General features: G+C 44.5%; 2 protein-coding genes across 3 annotated transcripts; one reads left to right on the forward strand and one right to left on the reverse strand.

Moving 5' to 3' along the window:
• Positions 1–5,645: 5,645 nt before the first annotated feature.
• LOC127000207 (uncharacterized) lies at positions 5,646–10,931 on the reverse strand. Its single transcript, XM_050863623.1, has 6 exons — positions 10,835–10,931; positions 9,726–10,216; positions 9,318–9,520; positions 6,985–7,146; positions 6,650–6,787; positions 5,646–6,398 (listed from the first exon to the last, which is right to left on the reverse strand). Exons 2-6 carry the CDS (start codon positions 10,191–10,193, stop codon positions 6,299–6,301), a joined length of 1,071 nt encoding a protein of 356 aa, XP_050719580.1. The 5' UTR covers positions 10,194–10,216; positions 10,835–10,931; the 3' UTR covers positions 5,646–6,298.
• An 874-nt stretch (positions 10,932–11,805) lies between these two features.
• Positions 11,806–21,555, forward strand: LOC127000208 (uncharacterized). Of its 2 annotated transcripts, none has more exons than XM_050863625.1 (12): positions 11,806–11,900; positions 14,242–14,395; positions 14,823–14,993; positions 15,811–16,014; positions 16,366–16,501; positions 16,907–17,074; positions 17,513–17,707; positions 18,039–18,198; positions 18,654–18,862; positions 19,362–19,522; positions 20,354–20,512; positions 21,280–21,555. In XM_050863625.1, the coding sequence occupies exons 2-12, from the start codon at positions 14,267–14,269 to the stop codon at positions 21,403–21,405; spliced, it is 1,818 nt and encodes a 605-aa protein (XP_050719582.1). In that variant the 5' UTR covers positions 11,806–11,900; positions 14,242–14,266; the 3' UTR covers positions 21,406–21,555. The 2 variants fall into 2 exon arrangements, with proteins under 2 accessions (XP_050719582.1, XP_050719581.1); XM_050863624.1 differs by having other exon boundaries at positions 11,815–11,899; positions 14,230–14,395.
• The last annotated feature ends 1,203 nt before the right edge of the window (positions 21,556–22,758 follow it).

Below are 22,758 nucleotides of genomic sequence, written 5' to 3' on the forward strand. Positions count from 1 at the left end.
TTTATATAGCAGAGGGGCCGCGGGGGGGCACGGCGCCGCGGGCTGGACACAGACACCTGACTCGAGGCTCACGCACCAGCAGACACCCGGCCACCCACCCACACCCACCCACACCCACCCACCCAACGACGTTTTACACCCACCCAGCCATGCATGCTCACTCAGCGACATTTTATACTCACACATTCACCCATCTACACCCACCCAAACCTATGTTACACCCATACACCCACCGAGACTCACCCAAACATATAATACACCCATGCACCCACTAACACCCAACCGATGACATTTTACACACACCAACACCCAACCAAGGGCAATTTATACCCAACTAAACACATAACCACAAGATGCGACGGAGATAAACACTAAGGCCACGCGCAGCTATAGTGTATGCCCCCAACTAACTTAAACCATCCACATCCACTCATCCATACACACAAAAAAAAACAAGTACACAAACTCAACCACTCTGTCCACTCTATGACCTAACAAACCGTCCACTCACCCGCTAATCCCTACACCCACCCCTCAGCCACAGCCCCGTCCTAGTACCACACCCACGAAGGCCTCGAGACACTACGCGGAAGGGATGAGGGGATGACCTATAGTGTATGTGTGTTGTATGGAATGTACACTCACGCACCCCTGACGCCTTACAAAAAAAGGATCGTCAGAGAAAATGAAGAATAGCTGGAAAGGGGATTGAGTTTTCTGGGACATTTTCTCTTGACACACACACGCACACAAACACACACACACACACACACACACACACACACACACACACACACACACACACACGTACACACACGCACACACGTACACGCACACACATTACCAAAGCCTTTTAAAGTTGTTTCATAAATCTGCAAATGCTAAAAATAATAAAATGTGAATAAATAACTTGAAAGAGAGAGAGAGAGAGAGAGAGAGAGAGAGAGAGAGAGAGAGAGAGAGAGAGAGAGAGAGAGAGAGAGAGAGAGAGAGAGAGAGAGAGAGAGAGAGAGAGAGAGAGAGAGAGACGATAATTTATACTAATTTAATATTACGAAAACCTTGTCATTATTTGTTTTCACAGGTAAAAAAAAAATAAACGCCTAATCGACATAATAAGAGAGAGAGAGAGAGAGAGAGCTTGTTAACAGAAGGGAAGGTGAATTATGTCACTAACCTTAGCCTTTGTTGGCCTTGACTGAAGCCACACACAGGACCAAGGCGTGTGTGTGTGTGTGTGTGTGTGTGACCTGAGCTGTCCCGCGCCAACACAAGGGAAACGAAAGAAAAAAAAAATGAATGGATAAAAAGAGAAAACAAATAAGAAGAAAATATTAGAGCTGAATACTTGTCTTTTTTTTCTTCTTTTTTCTACTTTTTTCCTTCTTTTATTCTTCTCCTTATCTATATTTTTCTTCCTCCTCTTCTTCATCATCTTCTTCCTTTACTTCTCCTTTTACTTCTTCTTCTTCTTTTTCTTCCTCTTTTTTTATTATTCTTTTTCACCATCATCATCATCATCATCATCTTTTTTCTTTCTTTTTCTTCTTTTCCTCTTCTTCTTCTTTTTCTACTTCTTCTTTTTCTTCTTCTCCTTCTTATCTATATTTTTCTTCCTCTTCTTCTTCATCTTCTACCTTTCCTTCTCCTTTTTTCTTCTTTTTCTTCGTATTCTTTTATTCATTTTTTCACCTTCATCATCATCATCTTTTTCTTTCTTTTTCTTCTTTTCCTCTTCTTCTTCTTTTTTGTCTACTTCTTTTTCTTCTTCTCCTTCTTATCTATATTTCATCTTCCTCTTCTTCTTCATCTTTCTCCTTTCCTTCTCCTTTTCTTCTTCTTTTTCTTCCTATTTTTTATTCTTCTTTTTCACCATCATCATCATCATCTTTTTCTTTCTTTTTCTTCTTCTTCTTTTTCTTCTTCTTCTTGCTTTTCTTTTGGTTTGTGGAGCTTTTTGTTCTTCACTTTAAAAATAGCCAAGCAGACTAAGACATTTCTCATCTTCATTTCTATTCTTCATTCTCGTTATTATTCTTTCTTTTATCCTCTTCTCCTTAGTCTTTTTCACGTTCATCTACTTCGTTCCATTTTTATTTTTATTATTCGTCCTCTTCATTTTCCTCTTTTTCCTTCTCTCTTCTCTTCAATATTCTCATTCGTGTTTTTCTTCTCAATATTCTCTTTTTTTTTTGTCTTCGGCGTTTTTCCTTCTTTTCTTTTCTTTTCTCTTCGTTTCCCTTCCCTTTTTTCCTTTTCCTTTGTCTTCCTTCTTCCCTTCTCTTCCTTTCCTTTATTCTCTTTTCCCTTCTCTTCTCTTTTACCATCTTTTCTTTTAGCTTCTTTTCCCTTCCCTTTTTTCCTTCTCTCTTGTCTTCTTTCTTCCTTTCTCTTTCTCTCTGTTATCATCTCTTTCCTTCTTCTCTATTCCCTTCTCTTTTCCCTTTTATTTTACCATCTTTTCCCTTCTCTGTCTTTTCCTCTTTTCCTCTTTCCCTTTTTTTAGTGGGGGGTTTTCCTCGTCATGATGGCTCGTTGGTTTTGTAGGCTTCTTGCTCTTCCTTTTCCTCCTTTTCTTCCTCCTCCTTCTTCTCCTTTTCTTCCTTATTTCTTTTCTTTCCTTGACATTTTATTAATTTTGTCTTCTTCTTTCAATCTCGTTCATTTTCTTCGTTCTTCTTTGGTTTTCTGCCTGTCTAAATATTCTCTCTCTCTCTCTCTCTCTCTCTCTCTCTCTCTCTCTCTCTCTCTCTCTCTCTCTCTCTCTCTCTCTCTCTCTCTCTCTCTCTCTCTCTCTCTCTCTCTCTCTCTCTCATTCTTCAGGTTTCCTTACATAGTTATTTTTTTTCGGAGGAGGAGGAGGAGGAAGAACACGAACAAGAAGAATAAGAACAAGAACAAGAACAAGAACAGAAAAAGAACATGTAGAAAATTAACAAGAAGCAGAGGAGGAGGAGGGGGAGGAGGAGGAGGAGGAGGAAAAGAAGGAGAAGGAGGAGGAGGAAGAGAAGGAAGAATAACAAGGACAAGAATAGCAAGAACAAGAATAATAACAAAAAGAGGAGGAGGAGGAGGAGGAGGAGCAAAGGAAGAGGAGAAGAAGGAGGAGGGTTGTTGGTGTGTTTTCAAGGATAAGAAGAGGCTTGGGAAAGGTGTGGACAGGTGGCTCAAGGCTTCCTGCGCGCGGGTTTATATATAGAAGGGCTGTTTTAGGTTTGTGTGGTGCGCCTTGTGGGTCTTGCGATGGTGTTGGCGTTGTTATTGTTTGTTATTTGTTGTTGTTTTGGTTTGGGTTTGGTTAGGGTTGGTTGGGTTTGGGTTGGGTTGGTTTGGTTTGGGTTAGAAGTGGGGTGGGTTGGTATGTGAGTGTGTGTGTGTGTGTGTGTGTGTGTGTGTGTGTGTGTGTGTGTGTATTATGGCAAGTTTTTTTTATGTTATTTACTCACTTTTTTATTTGTGTGATTTAGTTTCGTTCTCTTCATTAGCGTTTTTTTGTTATTTTTGTTTTTGTGGCTAGTCTCTCTCTCTCTCTCTCTCTCTCTCTCTCTCTCTCTCTCTCTCTCTCTCTCTCTCTCTCTCTCTCTCTCTCTCTCTCTCTCTCTCTCTCACTATGTTTAAATCCACAAGGAAACACATTAAGAAACCTCAACACTAAGGCCACTTCATATACGAGTACCTTACCACTTTTATACTTATTCCTATTTAGCTATTTATTTTATCATTTATTTTTTCCGCAATCGTCCACCAAACGACTTTCTTTCATCACGGCGAGGAGGCGGCAAGTTGCGGTCTCTCTTTATCGCTGCATTTCTTTCCCTCGCCGCAGACTCGTCCTCATCTTCTCCCATTCAAGGCGCATTAGAGAATATCTTGTATGCCGAAATCCTTGTAGACGCTGTAGCTCGTGCGAAGGGATGAGGGGGGGAGTGAGAGAGACAGACAGACAGACACAAGGAAAGACAGACACAGACAGACAGATAGCTAGAGGGATAGATATACATACATGCAGACAGATAGACAGAGATAGACACAAACAGACAGATAGGGACACAGACAGATCGTTAGAAAGACAGATACATACAAACAAGCAGACAGACAGACAAACTGATAGACAGACAGAGAAATAGACACAGACATGAAAACACTCACCCATATTATGATAGACAGACAGGCTAATGGACAGATTGAAAGACATAAAGAGACAAGCAGACGATAGGTAGATATATATAGACAGACAGACAGACGGACAGACAGGCGCAAAAGCAGCCTCGTTATGAAAGTCCGTAATCAAGCACCTCTCCCCTCACCCGCCGGCCTCAAGACCCACAAACTCACGCACGCACGCACGCACAAAATATTTCTCTTTATTTTTTCACACTCTTTACTCTCATCATCATCTCCACCGCCATTACCATCAACACCTCCTCCCTCACCACCACCTTCATCATCACCAATAACACCACCACCGCCATTACCATCAACACCTCCTCCCTCACCACCACCTTCATCATCACCAATAACACCACCACCGCCATTACCATCAACACCTCCTCCCTCACCACCACCTTCATCATCACCATTACCACCACCACCGCCATTACCATCAACACCTCCTCCCTCACCACCACCTTCATCATCACCATTACCACCGCCACCGCCATTACCATCAACACCTCCTCCCTCACCACCACCTTCATCATCACCATTACCACCACCACCGCCATTACCATCAACACATCCACCCTCACCACCTTCATAATCACCATTACCACCGCCACCGCCATTACCATCAACACCTCCTCCCTCACCACCACCTTCATCATCACCATTACCACCACTACCGCCATTACCATCAACACCTCCTCCCTCACCACCACCTTCATCATCACCATTACCACCGCCACCGGCATCATGAGTACTCCATCACCACCATCACCATGACCTACACCACCATAACCAACACTGTTAGAATATACTACCATCACCATTACCACCACTACTACTAACAACAACAACAAAAACAGCAATACAACAACAAAACAACGAAAACGAAAACAAAGAACGAAAACAAAAATAAAGAAAAAGAACGAAAACAAAAAGAAAACAAAAAAAACGAAAACAAAACAACGAAAACAAAAACAAAAACAGCAATAACAAAAAAAAACTAAAAACAAAAACGAAAACAACAACAAAAACAAAAAACCAAAACAAAACAAAGAACAAAAAAAAACGAAAACAAAAACAATACCACCACCACCACCACCACTACCACCACCACCACAACAACAACAACGACAAAAACAGCAATACAACAACAAAACAACGAAAACGAAAACAAAGAACGAAAACAAAAATAAAGAAAAAAACGAAAACAAAAAGAAAACAAAAAAACGAAAACAAAGCAACGAAAACAAAAACAAAAACAGCAATAACAAAAAAAAACTAACAAAACAAAAACGAAAACAACAACAAAAACAAAAAACAAAACAAAACAAAGAACAAAAAAAAAAACGAAAACAAAAACAATACCACCACCACCACCACCACTACCACCACCACAACAACAACAACAAAAACACTAGCACCAGCAGGAACAGTAATAACAAAATCCTACATTATGAAACAGTTTTATTTCATCGCCTGTGTCAAAACTTTTTCCTCTTTCTTTTTCCTTCTCTTTCCACACCGTCTTTTTCGCTTCCTGCTCTTCAGTGCTTGAGGGACGTAGCGGTGCCGGCCTCGAGCAGCCTGTTGTGGTCTGACCCTTTTAGTACCAGATGTTGCGCTTACTTTATAATGATAAGGAAAATGAGAATGTTGAGAATAGGAATAAGGTAGGAGGAAGTACAACAACAACAAAAACAAGAAGACCAAGAATAGGAACAAAAAGTGGAAGGAGAAGAAAGAAAAGAACAAGAGGAGGAGGAGGAGGAGGAAGAATAAGAAAAAAGAAGAAATAAATATAAGTAAAAAAACAAGACCAAGAATAGGAACAAGAAGTGAAAGGAGAAGAAAGAGAAGAAGAACAAGAGGAGGAGGAGGAGGAAGAAGAAGAAGAAGAAAAAGAAGAAGAAATAAATAAAAGTAAAAACACAAAACATGGATTAGAAAAAGGAGAACAAGAACAAGAAGAACTACTAATAACAATGATAACAACAAACCCAGCTTCAAGTTTTGGGAATCCCTACAAAGACAACCTCAACCTTACATCTAACCAAGCCAGGTCAAGCTGTGTGTGTGTGTGTGTGTGTGTGTGTGTGTGTGTGTGTGTGTGTGTGTGTGTGTGTGTGTGTGTGTGTTAGAAGTTGGTGAAGTCCTTATGGGCCTGGCGGAGAGCGTGGGCAGGTTTGGCGGGGCTCTGCAGGTGTGGGTCCTTCCTCAGCAGGTGTGGAGAGAACCTGTGGAGAGACGGAGTGGCTGGAGAGGTGGTGGTGGCGGTGGTGGTGATGATGGTGATGGTGGTGGTGGTGGTGGTGGTAGTGATGATGGTGATGGTGGTGGTGGTGGTGGGTAATGACTGTCTGTATTATTGATTTTGCTACTACTACTACTACTACTACTACTACTACTGCCACTCCTGCTACTGCCACTACTACTACTGCCACTACTAACAACACACACACACACACACACACACACACACACACACCTGAGGAAAGCGTTAGGGGTGTCGTCCATGGTCGTAGTTCCCCCGTAGGCTGGGTACTCTGGTGGCCGGGGGACGGGGGGTTCCTCTAGGGCAGGATGGAGCCCCTCGACGTCATTTCTGGGGGCCTTGGAACCATACCTGTGGATAGAAGGGCATCACGCTACTACAGGTAACACATATTTTTGCCCTTGAGCTGCCTCCCCTACTGTAAATAAAAAGAAAATTCCCTTCTATATACCGTGTTATTTATCCTACCATCTTTTCTATCTTTACTGTTCTCTCTCAGTCCTCTTCCCGTCCCGTCTCTCCTCTCCTCGCCTCTCGGTCCGACTCACCTCAAGGCATACTCAGAGGCGAAGGTCCTTGTTTCTTGGGGCGGCAGGTGCGGGGTGGAGTTCCTTGTGAAGCCCGAGGACCTGCAGGCACGACCCAGACTGACCTGCTCGTCCACGGCCGCCTGGTCCCGCAGCGTCCACTGGTACACGAGGCGCTCCACCCTGATGAAAGAGATAGGTCATATTCTTAAACGCATCGGGCTCACATTACGACTGTTTTCCATGGCCCAAGAGAAGATTAACTTGGTTTTCATGGATGGTTTTTCAGTTTATGGTGCAGATGTCGGGTAAAACCATCACTAGCATCACAAAACAGACGCTAAGGAAAATAAACGTTATCTTAATTTGTGGGAGAGAGAGAGTTTACCATCTCGAAGAACTAAAGACAATGATACGTATAATATGTTGGATAATAGAGGTGATTAGTGTTACTATAGTTTATGGTGCAGATGTCGGGTAAAACCATCACTAGCATCACAAAACAGACGCTTAGGAAAATAAACGTTATCTTAATTTGTGGGAGAGAGAGAGTTTACCATCTCGAAGAACTAAAGACAATGATACGTATAATATGTTGGATAATAGAGGTGATTAGTGTTACTATAGGGTCATAACTCTGTTCCATTAGTACCGTCATTTAAGTTTCAAACATTCAAGGTAGAGATAATAAAAACATGACATACGCGCGCTCTCAAGACGCTACCAAGAAAGGAACATGCTATTATTTTGTCACGGAAGCCTTGGAACCTACTGATCACCACCCTTTCCCTGGCCATTCTCACTTCCTTGATTCTCAGTACCCGTCTCGCGCTCACTCTCCGTCCGTTTTGAAGTCCCCAGGTCACTCAATCCTTCACTGGTCGCCTCGTTCCTGCTACAGCGTCCTGGCCACCTGAAGCGTCTGAGGAACTTGAACCACTTCTTGAATGTTGGAAAGACTCGTTTTCTCTCTGAGGCGGAGATGAGACGGCCAGAGGAGCTAAGGGCGGAGAACTGAGGGGGCGTGAGAGTGATTGACGACGGCTTAGGGTTTTGTTCTCCCCCGACGCAGAGAGGATTCACGGTACCCATCAGGATCTCCTTCTTCTCGAGGCACAGGGTGGAGGCGTAGAGGAGGTTCATGCCGATAATGAAGGGCAAGTTCTTGTTGGGGTGGACGAGGAGGTCGGTGGCGAAGCGGAGACCATCAATGTTGACCTCCACCTTGCTGACCCGCCGGAACAGGACGTTGATGCTCCCGTCGTACATCGTGACCAGCCTCGGGATCGTGAACTTCCTCTTCAGCCTGAATTCCCGCACCAACGCCTGGCTGATGAAGCAATGGGTGCTGCCGGTGTCCAGCATGGCAGTCACAAGGCGGTTGGACAGGAGGCATTTCTTGTAGACCCCGCACATGAGACCCATCTTGATCTGCCTCGCTGGCCGCGCCGTCATAAGGGGCAACTCAGGGTCAAGCACTAGCCGGCACCCATAACGTAACAGGAAGTTCATACCCAGTAGAGGCATACCCAGACGGGGCATCACGGCCACCGCGAAATTTAGGAAGATGCCGCCCTCAGCCCTCACCTCGGCCTCCAGCACGCCGCTAATGATCAACCCGCCCTCGTGGATCTCAGTCATGGAGTCCTTGAGCCCGCAGTCCTCCACCAGCGACAGACTCATCAGTGTCCAGCAAGCGCCCGTGTCCACCAGGAACTTGACCTTCCTGTTGCCCATCTTCAGTGGGAGGAAGAGGCCGTTGAACTCCTTTATCAGCCTGAGGTCTATTGGGCTGGTCACTTGGCGAAACGGTGTGATCCCTGGCATAGTGTTCGGCGCGGTTGGGAGGTAAATAAATAATGATGCGTTTGTGTGTGAATCTTAGTGTTGTAGGTGGCGTGTGTGTGTGTGTGTGTGTGTGTGTGTGTGTGTGTGTGTGTGTGTGATACTGAGACTGAGTGGTGGAGGACTCACCGGAAGAAGAAGACAAGGAGGAGGACAAAGAAGGTGAAGGAGAAGAAAGAAGAACAAAACAAGAACAAGAGGCAAAAGGAAAAAAAGGAAAAGAACAAGAACAAAAAAAAAGAAAAGGAAGAAAAAAAAGGAAACGCAAAAAAGAAGAGGACTACGAAAACAAGAAAAAATTTGGCGAATGAATGAATGAACGTGGAAAGAAAAAAATAAAAAGGAAGAAAACAAGAAAAGAGATCACCAATATAATTTTATAACCCAAACCCAAACAACCCCCACAAAAAAATCAAGAAAAATATCACACAAAAAAAGATAACCTCCCCCCTAACCAAAACAAATCTTCACCCAAGCCAACCCAACCAAACCTTCACAACCCCACTCACGGTATCTTGTTACTGGGGTCACACAGGTTGAAGTACTCCACGGGGTCGGTCCTCCTGATGACAGCCAGGCGGGAGGGGGGCGTGGTCCAGCGGGTTGCCTGAGGGTGGAGCAGTGCGCGGCCCACCTCCCCGCCCATCTTGACGTAGCCGCCCACTTGACCTGGCGGGGCCGTGTCGCGTGCCACCCACCCAACGCCCTCGAACTGTGAGAGAGAGAGAGAGAGAGAGAGAGAGAGAGAGAGAGAGAGAGAAACACAAATTTACCAAAAAAACACAAATAAGTGGTGAAAAGATGGACTTCTATGGTGAAAAAGGATCAAATTCAGGCTTTTTGTTGTTTTTGTTTTGTTTTTGCCCTTGAGCTCCTTCCTTTACCCTTAAAAACAAAACAAGAACGAAAAAAAGTACCTGTTCATGTATCTCTCTCGCTCTTGGTGCCGTCCCCTCCTGCGTCCCTCCTCGCTCCTGCAGCTGGTAGTGGCGGTGGAGGAAGTGGTGGGGGTTGGGGTAGTGTTTGCGGTACATCGAGGTAAAGTCAGGCAGGGTGGAGACGGCGAGTGGAGTCCCAAACCAGTCCACCTCCACCATCTCCTCCACCTGCTCCTGTGGCCTCGCATCCTTCACCTCGTTCTCCCTCAGGCTCTCCACCACCACCTGTGTTTCCTGCTGGGGCTTCGTCGTGATGTTATGGTCGGCGAAACGGACACCAGGGAACTCTAGGGCCGCTGATGGCCTCTCCTCCCCCGCTGAAGGTAGCCGTGAGGGGTCGAGCGAGGCGGGCGTTGCTCTCCTCCCGTTCCCCAGCTCGTTCCCATCTGTCTTTGCCCCGCCCACCTCCTCCTCCTCTCCTTCCTCTCCCGCGTGTTCTCTCTGCATCGTGGACGGTCTCTATGTGTGTTCTGTGGAAGAAAATGCATAGAAAACATGATTGGTAGTAGAGTGAGTCAGAATACTTTGTTATGGAAGATATTGATTGAACTATTTCACTAGATTCTTGTTATATTGCTTTGAATTTATCTTTGTTATGTTATCAACCTCTTTCCTACAACCTCAATGCGTGTTTTGTGGAAAGAAATTGATGGGAAAGACGATTGGAAGTGGAATGAATCAGAATACTTAGTTATGGAACGGATTAATTTAAGTATTTTACTGTATTGTGGTTATATTACTATGATTTTGTTTTATTTATATTATTTACGTCTTCCTTACGATCTTTATGCATATTCTGGGGGAGGAAATGCATGGGAAATCGATTTGAAGTGGAATGAACGAGAATATAAACATGGAACGTATTAACTTAAGTATTTCACTGTATTGTGGTAATATTCCTATGAAGTTATTTTATTAATATTATCAGTCTCATTCCTGCGATTTCCATACGTGTCCCAGAAATGTAATACACGAGGAACAAAAATGAAAGGCTAAATGAATCGAAATACCAAATTACTGCTTATTAATCTTCGTATTTCGCTATCTTTCACTTACATCGCTCGGGAAGTACTTGACATGCTACTAACCTCTCTCCCGGTAACAGGTAGCGTCCCAAGGCTAAGAAAATGGGATATTAGCACGCCTCCATCTGACATAATCCTCACGGTGCTGCCTCACACAAATACACACACACACACACACACACACCCGGCGTCCCTCGTTACTATGACAACCATGGTGCTGAATGTCACAATGATTATCTTTTCTCATTTATTTTCTTTGATTCAATGGCATATAGCACCTTCTTACGTGTCTGTTCTTGTTATATCATACGCATTTCGCTAGCAATAAGGTATAATAATTGCTAAACACGGGTTAGTATGCCCGTAAAATCGGCTGAACGTCACCAAAATATGAATGTCTCTTATGTGTATTATGTTTACTTGTTTACTTAGATATGATTTCCAGTTTATGATTCTCCGAAGGTTTATCTCTAATGGAAGAAAACAAAGGGAAGGAAAGTAGGAATGCAAAAGTCAGGATAGGCAAAAGAAACGAAGAAAAGAAGAGAGAAAATAAGAAATGAAAAGAGAAAAAAAGAAAGAAGAAAAGAGAAGACAGAAGAAAAGGAGAAAGAAGAAGAAAAGAAAAGAAAGAAAAGAAACGAAAAAAAATAATAATTGGGGGGCTCCCGTAGTCTCAGCCTTGCGCCCTGGCGGGGTGCTAGAGCGTATGGGTTCGAGACCTGCCCGGTGCTATGGGAGAGGAAAGGTGGGCTCTTTCCGACACCCTCAGCCCCGTTGTTGGGCCTCCTCCTTGAAAACATTGGGCATCTCTCTACCAGCCGTCTGGGGGGTTGCGCGGCATGCACCGCCTTCCTCCATTGGGGTATATCCCCAATAAATAAAAAAAAAAGAAACGAAAGTGTCAAAAAAAGAAAACAAAAACCGAGATAGGAGGAAAGAAAATAAGTGTCAAAAGAAGAAGAAGAAGTAAAGAAAAACCGAGAAAGGAAGAAAGAAAAGAAGAATAATATTGTCAAAAGAAGAAGTAAACAAAACCCGAGACCCAGACCGAGAACACGTGTGCGGGAGGGAGGCAGCGAGGAACACTCTTGGCCAGAATTTGCTGTTTTTTTTCTCAAATTTCCAGGTATTTATCAGACCCACGCAGTCCACACACTAACCTTCAAGCACCCTGGCTATAACGAACACACTACATGTATCTGTGTAGTCTCAAAATGTCGGTGTGTTGTGTATCGTCTCCTTTTTACTTATTCTTAACAGTTTATCCTTTCCTCAACAGGTTATCAAAGGGAGAAGATCACAGTGAGGATAATATTGGTTGAGATTTGATTTATGAACGAGCCGATATCTATTTCTATTGTTATATCTGTATATATTTCCAGGTATTTATCAGACCCACGCATAGGGATGACCTTTCCCTATGAGCCATGCTTGAGTAAACCGTCAGGCAAAGAACCGAAAGGTCTCACCAACCACTGCCAAGCTCATCAAACAACAGAACATAATCCAATAAGACATAGGCCGGAAAGTGCATTGGGAATTCATTTCATATGGTCAGGGATAATAGTCGTAACACTTGTGGCCAAGAAAATCTTTTAGAGCAGCTTTGAAAGCACCAAAGTCTCTCAGCTCAATAACTGCAGAGGGAAGATAATTCCAGGAGCCAGCATCACGAACTGGGAAGAAACGACCCCGACACTCAAGGGAACAACGAATATGAGCAAGCTTGAAGACACGACCTCTTGTACCCACAACTGGAGCAAGCTGGAATAGTCTAAGCAAGCCAAAGGGGGCAACACCATGCATGATCTTCCAGCACCCAATTAAATCAGCTCTCAATAACCTCCTGCGAACAGAAAAAAAGATCAAGAGCAGAAAGCCTCTCTGCATAGGACAAGTTCTCAGGCCATCCATGTTTTTGGTCCACCTTTGCTGGACTGACTAGCAGCTTAATGTCACCAATATAGCCAGTGTTCTACACAACTGAGCTGAATTCAATTAGAGGACAAACATGAGTAGTGTACAGTGTCATCATAAAATCATGAGAACGGTATAGTGTTGATTTCAACAAATTGGAAGCCACATCACCCGCTTTGGAAGCCACAGAACAAATATGGTCATGAAATTTCCGTTTAGTATCAATCATTAGCCCTAAATCTCTGCTCAGAGTGGTAAATGGGATAGGAATTTCACTAATGAAGTACTGGTCATAAAGGCCAGCAGGAGGGAGATCTCTGCCAAATCTTAGAGCCACACATTTGTCTGGGTGAAGGTTAAGACCCCATGATTTTACCATTCCATTCAGTACATCATTATCTTGCTGGAAAGTAGCTATACAGTTGATTGTAGAGGAAATTTTATTACTCAAGTACTCGGGTTATAACACACACACTGTATATATCTATGTGGGCTTATTATGTCCGTGTATTGAGTATTGTCTCCTATTTTACCGATATTCTAACCTGTTTGGCCTCTCCAGGTTATCAGAGGGAGATGGCCGCATGGAGGATAACACTGGTTAGGATTAATTTTATGGGCAAGCCGATATTTCTTTCTTTTGTGGTAGTCGTCTTCTCTTGCCTTATTTTTTAGCCTGTCTGGGTCACCACCGGCTTAGTTAGGCATGGGAGGGGGCGACCCACAGCACAGTGACAGATGCACCCACCCGCCTTTAAAAGAAAAAGATCTTGATGTTTTAGCACTAGCCAAAACTTGGATAGTGCCAAGATTCCTCAAATGACACCAGTAACCTTCAAGAAAGCACTGAAAACTCACAAATTCACTAAATCCTACGACGTTACAAACATGCGCATCATTGATAATTTTTTAATGCAGATACCTTTATTATATTGTTGATAGCCCTACGGAGCACTGCACTAGCACTGGAGCAGGGCCTGGGCCTCATAAACGGTAAACGGGAGAAGCTGGAGAAAGACTAGTATGGCTGGGAAGGTGTATCTTCCACAACTGGCACATGGTCAGAATTCAAGAGTAGGTTAGGAAAAAGAAAATGTAGACACCTATTGTTTTTTGGTCTCAGAATGCAGTGCAGTAACTAATAGCTTCCTGAAAATCAAACTTAGAAAAAAATGTTGATGTAAAGAGTTCATGAGCACAGTCTAGCACATCACATATTGGCAGTGGTGGGGTCAGGTTGAGTTAGGTATCGCTCGGTTATGTTAGATTTAGTTTGGTTAGACTTGTTAAGTTTAATTGTTTACCGTAAATACATGTAGTATGCTTCGCACAGTGCCGTCGTTATCCCTGGTGGCAGAGTAGGTGACAGTAGTGTACATATTCCCTAAGCATTTCATTGATACCCTGCTAATAATAACCTACAAAGAGACTCCCCAATAAGTTTCACGGGCTTCCTAATATAACCTAACTAAGTCCTGCTGCCTGCCTCTATTTTAGGATCTACAGACTTATGCACATTTCTTTGTCTTCTACCTCAGGTTCCCACACAGTTTGGTGGCAGCGCTGCGCCCGGTGATGGCGGCAACCCTGCACCAGACGGGGCTGCTCTTTGGAGGGTTTGCCCCAAAGAACCTCCTTGGTGTGTCAGAGGATGAAGACGGCCACCTGCTGGTGTCCTTCAGGTCCTTCATCAAGCGCTACAACGTAAGTACACCAGCAGGAAGGACAGAGTGGGATGTAGCAATCAGTCTAGGGGCATACACTCGGGGGGTGGGCAGCACCTCACCCACCCTGTGTGTAGCTATTTACCAAGTGGATCCAGAGATAATTTGATGCTGTGTAGTTATTAACCCTTAGACGGTGGCAGTATTTGACGAGTAGCTCCCCCCAAAATGAATTGTCTATATATAGTGACTGGCAACCTTAGGACCGTAGCATAAACATAGTTATGCCGCATAATGGTTGTTTTAACTATCATCTATATTTAGATTTTACCGCAGTCTGGAAGTGTTGTTATATTTCTGCCACACAAAACTGACTGACTGAATTTTGGACCGTCTATGTATAGTTCCACCGCCGTCTAAGGGTTAACGAGCAGCTCTGAAAAAAACGACTTCTTTCATCTCCTCAGGTCACTGACCGGCAGCAAGTGAGGAACTGGACCACCAAGAGCTGGCACCCCTTCACCAGTGCGGCAGTGTACCAGCGGGAGGGGAGCCGTGTGGTGGCCGTGGTGAGCGGGTCCATCCTGGCCCAGTGGAGTCTGGAGCACCATGACCTGGACAGCAGCAAGCGGTCCAGTGTGAGTAACTGTTTTATTTTCTCAAACTTCCTTGTTGACTGGGCTATGTGTGTATGTCTCTTTGTACTCTACTTGGGTCATGTAGAGCAGATGTGGTTTGTTCAAATGACCTTCAGTTAGGTGAGGTTCCCATAGTCAGTGGCAACCAACTAATTCCCCAAACCCATCCCCTTCCTGCAGCTGTTGCTAAGTGGTCAAGGTTATTTTGGGATGATTTCCTAATAAAGACCCATCACACTGGTGGACATTATCTGATACATGTTGTCATCCATATCAGTGATCTGCTAACCATTCCCATTGGAAATTGCTGCATAATTTTAGACCCCGTTCTCCCTCAGTCCCTTTCCTGGTTCTCATCCCCGATGGGACCACCACCGAGCCAACTCAGTGACCCAAACAAGTAAAGACAACTGGTCCAATGAAAATTTTGCTTAGTAAACATTTTTTCAGGAACATTACTGGTTTGTAAAGTGTGATTGTCTTGAATATTATTTGATGTCTTCCCAGTGGGATTTACAAACTAGGAGAATTAAAAAATATGAATTCATATTATACAAGGATGAAGTGTAGTTGTCCGGCAGCAGCTGTAGTTAGGTCTTCAAGGTTTGCTTCATTGCTTTTATTGATTAGCTGTTGCTAAAGGAAGCTGCCCCTGTCATAGTTTATTTTGATAGTTACAATGAGCTTCTCTGTTGGCTGTGTCAGGTCTCATTTTATACAAGATCAAGTTGTACAAATAGTGATATGATGTCTTACGTACTGAGTGCACCCTTACTGTGATGTGATGAAGGACTGAGAACACACTCTGCACCCACAGTTTGAGACACCCATCCACACCTTGCTGACCAGCGGAGACTCTGTGCTCGTTGTCTTTGCCACCGGCCATGTGGAGAAGCTGTCAACTACTTTGTTGGCCTCTCGCAAGAAGCCACGGCCTGGCTTCTTGGGGGCTGAGGAGACCATCACCTACGTGGAGATTGTGAAGGAGGCCAGCCTGATGGTGATGCTGGCACAGAAGGAGGTGAGGCTAGAGGGGAAGGGGAATCGGTATCCCTTGCCTTCACAGAGTAAAGAGGGCAGTAATGTTCTTGTTGTTTATCTGTGCCAGTCTTCCTGTTACCAAGATACTTAAAAATTGGACTGACATAATGTTAATAACATATTCTGTTTATTATTCTTTTCATTTTTTTCATATTCTTATTGGTGATACCTAGAAATAGGGAGTTGAATTATCTTTCTTTTCATTTATTATTTATAGTCTAATTCAGGAGGGTTGCTTGCTGTTTGGATTTAATTTTATTACCCTTAATTATATCAGGATGATGAGAGAATACCTTAAGGTTTTGGTTTGACCTTTACTACTGTCTCCCAGGGCAGCTCCCCGACGCTGTACACGCTGCCGCTGGGGGAGTCTGTGAGCCAGCCGCAGGACAGCCACAGCCTCACCCTCAGCAATGCTCACCTCACAGGGATCTGTGCCATGTCGTCAGCCAAGCTTGTGACGCTATGTGAGTTTGTGATGCTCACCTTCCTTTTCTATCCCTGGTGTGGTAGAGTCAAACCATTTCAAACAGCCGTTGGGGCGTTGTCTTCCATGGGTCCTCTCCTCCCCTCTGCTCTGCCACACAGTCCCAACGCCTATTTTTCCCTCTCATATGTTACCTATAGGCAACATATGAGAGGACCGGATAGGTGTTGGAACTGTGTGGCAGAGCAGAGTGGAGGAAAGGATCCGTGGAAGACTGCCCCAATGGACTGTTTGAAATGGTTTGACAGTAGTATTAGTTTCTTGGGATAATTGAGTTTAAGCTTGTAAAAATTTATATATTTCCTTGAACTCTATCCTGAAAGGTCCTCGACACAATCCAGATACGCACATATCATTCTCTAAGCCATTTGTTTCTCCGTCCCAGGGTCCACAGGAGCAATCCACATCTTTGAGTTCCAGCACGACTACCTCGAGAAGCTGCCGGGCCGCCTCCACACCACGGAGCAGCAAGCCGTGGCCGCCAAACCCACCAAGATCCTGGAGCTGTCACCGAGCCACGTGGCGGTGGTGGGCCAGGACAATGAGGACGAGGGTAAGACTGTCACTGCTCCGCTGCATCCTCTCTCTCTGGCCACTCCAGCGGTTTGCTTATGCAGGAGCAGCACATAGCAGGCTTTTTTGTTTTTTCTTTGTTTATTGCATTTGAGTTGTTTACTGTAATAATAAATCACTGTATTGACATGATACTCATTTGTGTTTTGCTGTGGAAGTACTGCAGGGTTAAGAATCAATTGTGAAAATTAAGGGCTGCTGAACTTCCAGCTGGTTTTAGGGTTTGCAGTCATAATTTGGGTGTCAAACCTTAATATTTGCAGTGACTTAGAATACTTTATAGATAGCCCACACGAAAGTCATGATTAGTCTCTTGACATTTTTTTTTCTGGCTAAAATTGGTAGACTTTGATGTGAACTAGAAAGAAGAGCATGTCTGGAATGTGAAACGAGTTATAATTCCTAAATCTTTTCACAGGCGGGGTAATAGTCCTGCGTGACATCAAGTTCGGCCTGGTGACCAGCACACAGCCCCTCAAGATGTACTACCGGCCGCCGCATGCCTGGGTCACTCCGAGCGGCCTGGTGGTGGTGGAGGGTGGCTCGCTGGCCCTCATCCCCTTCACTGTCAAGGAGTCCAACCTGGCCACGGTCTTTGGCAGCAGGGTGGCAGGTAAGGCAGTAGACAGATGTAAGATATTCAAGACCCTGCTGAAGAATACTGCTGATCGTTTGCTTAAAGGTGATCATCGGGGCTGCCTTGTATAGGGGAATGGTTATAGCTTTTGTTCTCACAGCAGCAAATGTCATTAAGTGCAACACAATACCTGGATTTTGTTTTCATTACACTTCATAGACAAAAGTTTGAATCCCAAGTTTGATACCCAACTGTTGCAAGATGTTCTGTGGAGGTATGGCCCCTTCACCTCAATGCCACACCTTTGCCAACCCCCACAAAGAATACAACTAGATATGAATGACCCATGGATTGTTTGTTGTTACAGAGACTAAAGGCTTCCCGTCTGAGATGTGCCGCAACTGGGCTAAGGAGAACCTGCAGGAGGCTGTACCCAAGGAAGCCAAGGAGACCATCTACAGCAAGAAGAGTGTAGAGCTGAACAAGGTGATGCAGGATGTCGACAGAGGAGCCCTTACGGAGAGCATGTGAGTGGGTTGATGTTGAAGGCTCATTCTGGTCCTTTTTCAGTGTTGGTGTTCTTCTGGCCAACAGACACCAGGGAAATGTTACAAAAAGAGATTGGGTTAGTTGTAAGATTGACATGAATAAGTATTGTTTCTCGAATGTGTTAACCTGTCTTCTGCAATTGACATGGATTTCGCCTTCACTGGTAGCCTGGTAACATATACTCCCAGGACTTTCTCTGCCTCTGTGGTGGATAGTGGAGTGTTTCCCATGTGGTATTGGTATGCTGGATTTCCCTTCCCAAGGAGCATAACTATACATTTTTCTTCATTGAATTGTAGCAGCCACTTTTTGCTCCACTCCTGTTGCTTGGTGATGTCTTCTTGTAGGAAATCAGCAGTCAAAGGGTTAAACAGAAGACGATGCTGATAATATGTTGTAGAGTTTAACATTACTCCTTCCGTCCTCTCCTCAGGATGGCCACGGAGGTGATTGCCCGCCTCATAGAACTGAAGAAATTGAACCTCCTACGGGAAGCCATGAATGTGTTTGTTGATGTCCCTGAGTCCTCGCTGGTGGACGTCCTCACCTTCTACCTGGACCAGCCCAGCATGGCCTTCGAGGGCTTGTGTGTGACCCCGCACATGCCCATGGAATATGACCCACAGGAGGAAGAGGGAGAGAGTGAGTGTTTCTTGTTATTGTTATTCTTGCTCCTCTTCTTATTATTATTTTTACTCCTACTTTTTTTATTCTTATTCTTCTACTTATTCTTTTTCTTACTCTTGTACTTTTTATTCTTATTCTCCTATTTATTCTTACTATTTTAGTCATGCCTTCAGTAATTCTTGCAGAGGTCGTGTGTCCATTTATTTCATCATTTTCATCATCTTTTTAGTCATGTCTTCAATAATTCTTGCAGAGGTCGTGTGTCCATTTATTTCATCATTTTCATCATCTTTTTAGTCATGTCTTCAATAATTCTTGCAGAGGTTGTGTGTCCATTTATTTCATCATTTTCATCATCTTTTTAGTCATGTCTTCAATAATTCCTGCAGAGGTTGGTTGTGTGTCCATTTATTTCATCATTTTCATCATCTTTTTAGTCATGTCTTCAATAATTCTTGCAGAGGTCATGTCCCTTTTATCATTGTTTTAGTCATGCCTTCAATAATTCTTGCAGAGGTGGTGTGTCCGTTTCAAGGAGCCAAAGCCTACTTCATCAACGGTGTGCTGAGGCGGCCCTTCACAGATGTCCAGCTGCTGGCGGCTCTCCCCAAGATGTGCTTTGACCACGTCCTGAGCCTCATCAAGTACCTCCACTTCCTCATAGCAGCAGGAGAGGTAAGCAGGCATTCTTCTTCTTCTTCTTCTTCTCCTCATTTAATGTCCTTATTTTCCTTTATGGGGCTGGGCAGGCTATGAGTCTCCCACCCTTGATGATTATATCTTAAAAACCCTAATAACTGATCCTCACACAGAGAAGAAATAAGGAACAGCTTGAAGGGTTTATTGTATCCCCTAGAGGGTTCTTTTGATAATGAAGGGAACAGTGATACATGGTGTGTGGGTGTTGAATAATGAATGTTTGAATAAGTCTAGGATATTCTTGCCAATCTATACTTTATTCCAATTAGTACTCATGCCACTAGAAACACACCTTTGGAGAGTTTGACCAGGGTAGGTATTGCATATTGTCAAAGGAAAGATTGATGAACATTTTATTTTGGTAACAGTTCATTTATTTCCCCTTGGTTCAATAGCCCAGAGTTGTTTCCACCTTGGTTCAATAGCCCGGAGTTGTTTCCACCTTGGTTCAATAGCCCAGAGTTGTTTCCACCTTGGTTCAATAGCCCAGAGTTGTTTCCACCTTGGTTCAATAGCCCAGAGTTGTTTCCACCTTGGTTCAATAGCCCAGAGTTGTTTCCACCTTGGTTCAATAGCCCAGAGTTGTTTCCACCTTGGTTCAATAGCCCAGAGTTGTTTCCACCTTGGTTCAATAGCCCAGAGTTGTTTCCACCTTGGTTCAATAGCCCAGAGTTGTCTCCACCTTGGTTCAGTAGCCCAGAGTTGTCTCCACCTTGGTTCAGTAGCCCAGAGTTGTTTCATTCCTGGTGTGAGCACTGATGGGCACAAATAGGCAAGCATACTTATGGGTTTGGGTGTTCTCTTGAGGTGAACCTGAGCCCTGAGGAGAAGGAAGGCCCGTCCCTGAGGCAGGCATCACTGTGGCTGAGTCTGCTGCTGGACACCAACTACCACCAGCTGGTCATGAGCTCCGAGGTGGACATTCACCGCCTGCTGCTCTCCTGCTTCACTCAAGTCTCCGGCATGGTGAGTTGTGGCCAAATGGGGAATTTTTTGTCATTATTCTTTGTGGACAACCTGCAAGTCCATAATGCAGAGAAGGGAGACAGTTGACTGTTGACCCATCTGCTGCAATTGGCATGGATTTGGCTTTCACTGGTAGCCTGGTAACATACAGTCCCAGGTCTTTCTCTGCCTCTGTGGTGGATAGTGGAGTGTTTCCCATGTGGTATTGGTATGCTGGTCATCCCCTCCCAAGGTGCATGACTTTACATTTTTTTTCATTGAATTGTAGCAGCCACTTTTTGTTCCATTCCTGTAGCTGGGTGAGGTCTTCTTGTACGAAATCCACAGTCAAGGGTTAAAAGAGAGAATGATAGATGTTAACCCCTTCACTCCGGCGACGCCAACGTCGGGGTCCGACAGCGTCACCGTTAGTCCTCTTCTAAATCTCTTAATCCTCTTCTAAACCTCTTAATCCTCTTCTAAACCTCTTAAGAGGAAATGGAAGAGGAATTTAGAGGAGGACTGAGAGGTTTAGAAGAGGATCAATCTCTTCCATTTCCTCTTGACCCTTTCCATAGTGTGACGCCGACATCTGCATCACGGATGGAAAGGGTTAAGATTGTGTGTAATTAAGGGGAGAAATGAAGCTTTACATTGAGGTTCATCTTCCCCCATTCAAAACTAACAATGGTTTGAAATTCAGTGTTCTAGGTCTATTATAGTTTCATGTTTTGTTGCATATACTGGAAGCCTCACAGGCTTCAAAATACACATGTTTCTGTACCCAGATCAAGTTCCTGGAGGGCATGGCAGACATTGAGTTGCTGGCCAGAAGGATAGTGAAGGGCGAGCCGCTGTCCAAACACACCCACACGTCGGCTCCTTACTCCCTGGAGCGCCTGGTCATCCCCTGAGGCCTGGTGTTGGCTGGCAGGAGTGGCTTGACAGGTGTGTGTAAGCCTGTTCTGGCTCCTGTGGGTGTAGGTCTGCTCGGGCTCATCTGTGACTGATGGTGTGTGTGTGTGTGTATTGTATTTCATATTTAGTAAAATTCATAGATTTATCCTGGGCTCTCATTTACTGATGTATTGTCTAAGACTCTAAGTGGACCAAGGATTTCATTGTCTGCAGCCATGTGGTGGTGCAGAATTCTCACGTGCGCTCCAAGGTTGGTAATTAAAATTCCATCTCAGATTTTTTTCTCGGAACCAAGGCACCTTGAGCTCTGGCACAACTGGTCCTGTGCTTACCATGGAACAAATATAGTCAGACATGAATGGTGTGTGACTGGTTTTGTGTCATCATGTGAAATGGAAGCTTTCAGCTGCTGCGCCACAAGTAGTGTTTGCTGATCCACCCACCCATTGGCGAAACTCCATCCTCTTGATGAGGTCAGAGAAGTTGTGGCAAGGTTGAAGGGTGGAAAGGCAACTGGTGCTTGTAATATCAGTAAGTAGCTGCTCAAAGCTGGAGGTGAAGCCATGACCCATGGCTGACATGCAATTTGACTGCCATATGGCAATTAAGCACCATTCCTCCTGGCTGGCAAAGGGGCTGGCCACCACAATCTCAAAAGGGAAAGGGGACTGTCAGAACTGCAACAACTACCACAGTATTACTCTGCCAAGTGTGCCAGGAAAGGTGCTTGCCCATCTATTGTTCATGCTTATTTTCAGCCTACTGCTGAAGCTGCAGAAACATGAGCACTCAGGGTTCTCACCTGGTAAGTCAACAGCTGATCGTATTTTAGTGCATTGCATGTTTGAAGTGTTACTGTAAGTTTTAATGGGATGTTTGCAACCTTTGTCAGTCCCTAGAAGCTATTTAATTCAGTTCATCACAAGGCATTTTGGGATCTCTTGTAACTGTGGGATTTGTGCCAGGACTGTTGGTCTTTTGGCTGGCCTGGACTCCTGGCCTGAGAGTACTGTGAAGTGTATGTGTGTGGGGGGAGGGACATGACCAGCTGTCCTGTGAATGCAGGAGTAGGCAGGGCTGTGTCCTTGCTCCTTCACTTTACAACACTTGTAAGGACTGAGCATTAGGCAGAGTTGTGGACCATAGTCACTGTGGAGAATCTGTTGGCAATACCAGCAGCACTGATCTTGTTTTTAACAATGATGCAGTGTCCTCATGGAATCACTGGAGGTTCTGATGATGGCTCTTGAGGCACTGCACGAGGAGGTCTTTGGGACTCCAGGTCTCCTGGGCTAAGACCAGTTATTTTGACTGAGACAAGGTGTATGAAGGGTTACCAGGTGAAACGG

The sequence above is a fragment of the Eriocheir sinensis genome, chromosome 18 (genome assembly GCF_024679095.1).
Source record: "Eriocheir sinensis breed Jianghai 21 chromosome 18, ASM2467909v1, whole genome shotgun sequence".
Taxonomy (NCBI): Eukaryota; Metazoa; Arthropoda; class Malacostraca; order Decapoda; family Varunidae; genus Eriocheir; species Eriocheir sinensis.

Bases quoted from the DNA above. Each gene is read 5' to 3' on its own strand.
- LOC127000207 (XM_050863623.1), bottom strand. From the start codon at position 10,193: ATGCAGAGAGAACACGCGGGAGAGGAAGGAGAGGAGGAGGAGGTGGGC. The intron at 9,521-9,725 runs GTACTTTTTTTC...TCTCTCTCACAG, and splicing joins CGAGAGAGATACATGAACAG to TTCGAGGGCGTTGGGTGGGT. The intron at 6,399-6,649 runs GTGTGTGTGTGT...GTCTCTCCACAG, and splicing joins ACCCCTAACGCTTTCCTCAG to GTTCTCTCCACACCTGCTGA.
- LOC127000208 (XM_050863625.1), top strand. From the start codon at position 14,267: ATGGCGGCAACCCTGCACCAGACGGGGCTGCTCTTTGGAGGGTTTGCC. The intron at 17,075-17,512 runs GTAAGACTGTCA...ATCTTTTCACAG, and splicing joins CCAGGACAATGAGGACGAGG to GCGGGGTAATAGTCCTGCGT. The intron at 20,513-21,279 runs GTGAGTTGTGGC...TTCTGTACCCAG, and splicing joins TCACTCAAGTCTCCGGCATG to ATCAAGTTCCTGGAGGGCAT.